The following is a 3,809-nucleotide window of genomic DNA, read 5'->3' as shown; positions in this document are numbered from 1 at the left end:
GCCTTTGCAAAGATCGATTGATGTTTAGTTGCACTGTTCACTACAATGATGATTGCAGAATGATCAGAACCACCGAGATCTTCATCATCCACCGACCTTACACATTTGCTCTTCCAGACACTTCCACATTGCGTGACATCTGGCGAGCTGCCAGCCTCTGTTGTTTTTCTTGATTCGGGTGACAGAACCATCATTCAGGATGTCAAGCGATTTATGACTCGCCCATTCAACTACATCTTCTCCTCGCGCATCATCTGGTTGAATCTCATCCCAGACTGGGGAATGCGCATTGATGTCACCGCAAATGATGCTTGATGGCGACACTGGGATGCTGTTCAAATCAAGCTGGATGGTTTGACCTGTGCTGTTTTTAGGTGGGCAGTAGACATTAGTGGCAGTTATCCACTTTTTTTGGTCATTCTTATTCTGATGGTCAGCGATTCTGTTTCTGTCTTCGCCCTTCTATCCACTATTTCATACACCAGACTATCTCTGACATAGTTGATCAATCCTCCTCCCCGGGCGCCCTCAGATGATGATGATGATGATGATGATGATGAGGATGATGATGATGATGATGATGATGATGATGATGAAGAAGAAGAAGAAGATCACAGTGATATAGTCCAATATTTGGACGTCTTTTTCTAACGGGTTTTACTCTAATAGCGTCAGAAAATAAAATCAGCACGTTTATACCAAAACAGGACTGTTGAAAATTTACCCTGTTGAAACTGAAAAGTGATCATTAAAGGTACGACATTGATTTGGGAATCGTCATTAACCTCAGCAGCTGATACGTAACTCGACTGACATTCACGACAACACACGTAACGCCTGCAAGGCGATGGCTTGTGTCTTCTTGACCGTATAAAATAGGTCTCGTTCAGATCTGCATGCACATCGGCTGTGAGAAAGCTGCTGACAAAAGCGAGAGATGAGGACATTAATTATCTTAGCTGTGCTGTTTCTAGGAAGTAAGTACGCTCTGAATATCGGTATGCTGCTTTGGGGTTATGACACACATTTTGTTCCTTGGTCAACCAAGATGTAAGCATCATCTGGTGGTGGTAGTTGTTGGGAGGGGGGGGGGGGTTTGCTGGGTTGTTGTTGTTTTTTAACGTATAACTAATCTAATCTTTTCAATGTTTAGTATCAGCAGATCACAACTTTTCTTCACGATCAGAAGCTGTCTTGAACCTGAGGTATGGTAGCCTATAAGTTATAAGGAATACAAAATTCCTGGGTAGTATTTCGGTGGAAAGGCGGGTATGCTAAAATCATGCGAACTACCCAAACACTTAACTTCGATGTCAAGCCGGGAATGCAATCTTGGGGTCATCAATTGACCCGCAAACCGCGAGTTTGGAACCGCTGTCCTTCAAGAAAATGTATGATATAACAAGTTAGCATAATTTGTATCTGACATACAGGTCAAAGCCAAGACGTCGATTTCGACAATGAGGGTGAAACTTTTGAACACGAGATTTACAACATGACCTTAATAAGTATTGGCACCGGAGACAATGGGACATTGGACGACAACGAGAATTTTACAGACACCACTCGTTCCATGTCACCAACGGTGGATGGAAATTTTATTGTAGGAGGACGGACGGCGCGCAGGAGAGAACAGCCTTGGATGGTGTCAGTCCAGGTCAATTCTTTAACATCTTGAACATTTTGGGTTCGTATGTATGTGTTTGTGTGTGTGTGTGTGTGTGTGTGTGTGTGTGTGTGTGTGTGTGTGTGTGTGTGTGTGAATATGTGTGCATGGGTTATTTAGGATGTTGGCTTCCGACTGCCTGCCGCCAGGGCCCGCCTGAGTTGAGAGGGATACAACATCCCAGCAGAAAGACCGAGATACTCGATAAAAAAAATTGTCTTCAGACTCGGGAGGTGTGGGAGAAAAATTGAGAAAGAAATCACAGATATAGAGAGTAAAAAAGAAAAAGAGATGAGAGAGAGAGAGAGAGAGAGAGAGAGAGAGAGAGAGAGAGAGAGAGAGAGAGAGAGAGAGAGAGAGAGAGAGAGAGAATGCAATTGAAATCTTAGGGTGGTCCGCAGAAAGGGGAGGAACTATTATTTGAATTAAATACGATTCAGATAGAAAGCTGCTCCAATTGTATTATCAAATTTTTAAAGAGGAATGAGGAAAGGTCAAGGAAATATATTATGGTCTTCCCTGGATAGTTGAATTTGATGCTTTCATATGAAATGGTGCGGTCAGTGAACAATTTTTCTGTTGTTTTTGCCCAGGGCGCTTATTTCATCCATGTTGACATAGAAAACTGGTTAAGATGGCAGGAGACATTTCAGAGCCAGAATTCAGTCATAAAGAAACTGACATATTACAGGAATTAGCCTATTAGGCTACCCACAGTTTTGCCAACTGGCTGTAGAATATTTTGAACTTTGAGAGCAAAGAAAATAGATAATAATAATAATAACTGCATTTAAATAGCACATACCCGCGCGCTCTACAGCATGCTCTACGTATTGTAACTAGTATACCTCAGCAGACCTTAAAACACTCAGAAACATTCTCGTCTTCCCAGGAAGCATACCGTGCAAGCTGCGGACTGCATATATTCAAACACTAGCAAACTGACAAGGTCTTTCGTTATCTATAGCCGGGTACCTATTCCCCTGTGGCTGAAGTGAGGAAAATTGGTACAATAGTGCATTTAACAGGGACACAACGTAGGGACCCTGACAGAATTCGTACCCGACGATCTTACGGCTGTGAGCCCGAGAGCTTACAACTTTGCCCCTGACTCCACATTAAGTAGTAGATCTATTAAGAGTGATCTCTAGTCCAACACTAAACATTATTCGTGAGATTTTGACACTAACGCCAACACAGCTGAAATGGGCTTCCGTTGCATGTGCTAAAAAATTAGAGCCTAATAGTCAATATTCAAATTCTAAATTGTTGAAATTAAAATCACGAAAAGATAGACAATATAGGAACAATTGTTAAAAGAATAAAACATTTTTTTTCCTCTACAAAAATGTTGCTTTCTAGGCTTAGAACATTTGAGCAAATTGTCAACGTCATATAATTTCTTTTATTTTTTTATTTTTAAACACAAAAAAGATCCAACACGTTTAATACAAGATAACAGTATCTTGATACAGTCAAACCTGCTCCAATGGCCGCTTGTATTAGGCTAGACTGTACAAACGGTCACTTCCCACTTCCTCTTTTGCGTATTTTTAAGCATTATAAAATTATTATGATACTGTGTAAGACGTCTACTTGTCGAAGACAACCGTTTTTCTCCTCGACAATGGGTGGCCGTCCTAGACAATTTCGACTGAGATCTATCTTCAGCAATAGGTTTGTCTCTTTGACCAATCAAAGCCTTGCTCTTAAGGGGGGGGGGGGGGCTACACCCCTAAAGTCAAAATTCGGCTCAAAATTATGAAATTTAAGTTGTAGGCATTTTTAGCTTCCTCAGCCTCTCCTACAACTATTCCATCATATCAGAACCCCCAAAAGTCGTATTTTTTCCCATACCGGGCATGTTTGTCACCACCATTTCCTCAAAAAGTCAATATTTTCTTTTTCTTTAACGGCCGTTTTCTCAGAACGCGACTTTTCTCTATACTTTTTTGAATAACTCCACCATTTTTCATCCAATCGTCATGAAATTTTCACAGATTGAAGAGAAGATGTAATACTAAAGATTAGTTTGTTGAATATTTGATATATGGAATAAATTTTTGTTGGTGGTGTCTGGAGTGTGGATTTTTAAGGATTTTTGAAAACTTGAATGCTACCTTAGGAAAAAATTCATTAAAAA

The 3,809-nt window shown here is 40.6% G+C and overlaps 1 protein-coding gene across 1 annotated transcript in view; it reads left to right on the top strand.

Annotated features, from left to right (window-relative positions):
- Window positions 1-854: 854 nt before the first annotated feature.
- LOC101854096 (chymotrypsin-like elastase family member 2A) overlaps window positions 855-3,809 on the top strand; it is a gene marked incomplete at its 3' end in the record, with an annotated part of 4,886 nt that continues 1,931 nt past the window's right edge. Inside the window, 2 exon segments of the mRNA XM_005101219.3 lie at window positions 855-977; window positions 1,434-1,657. Coding sequence (XP_005101276.2) covers window positions 938-977; window positions 1,434-1,657 — 264 coding nt within the window.

The sequence above is a fragment of the Aplysia californica genome, unplaced genomic scaffold (genome assembly GCF_000002075.1).
Source record: "Aplysia californica isolate F4 #8 unplaced genomic scaffold, AplCal3.0 scaffold00274, whole genome shotgun sequence".
Taxonomy (NCBI): domain Eukaryota; kingdom Metazoa; phylum Mollusca; class Gastropoda; order Aplysiida; family Aplysiidae; genus Aplysia; species Aplysia californica.
Note: the sequence above shows the minus strand (reverse complement) of the source record. Positions and strands in the feature narration are given on the sequence as shown.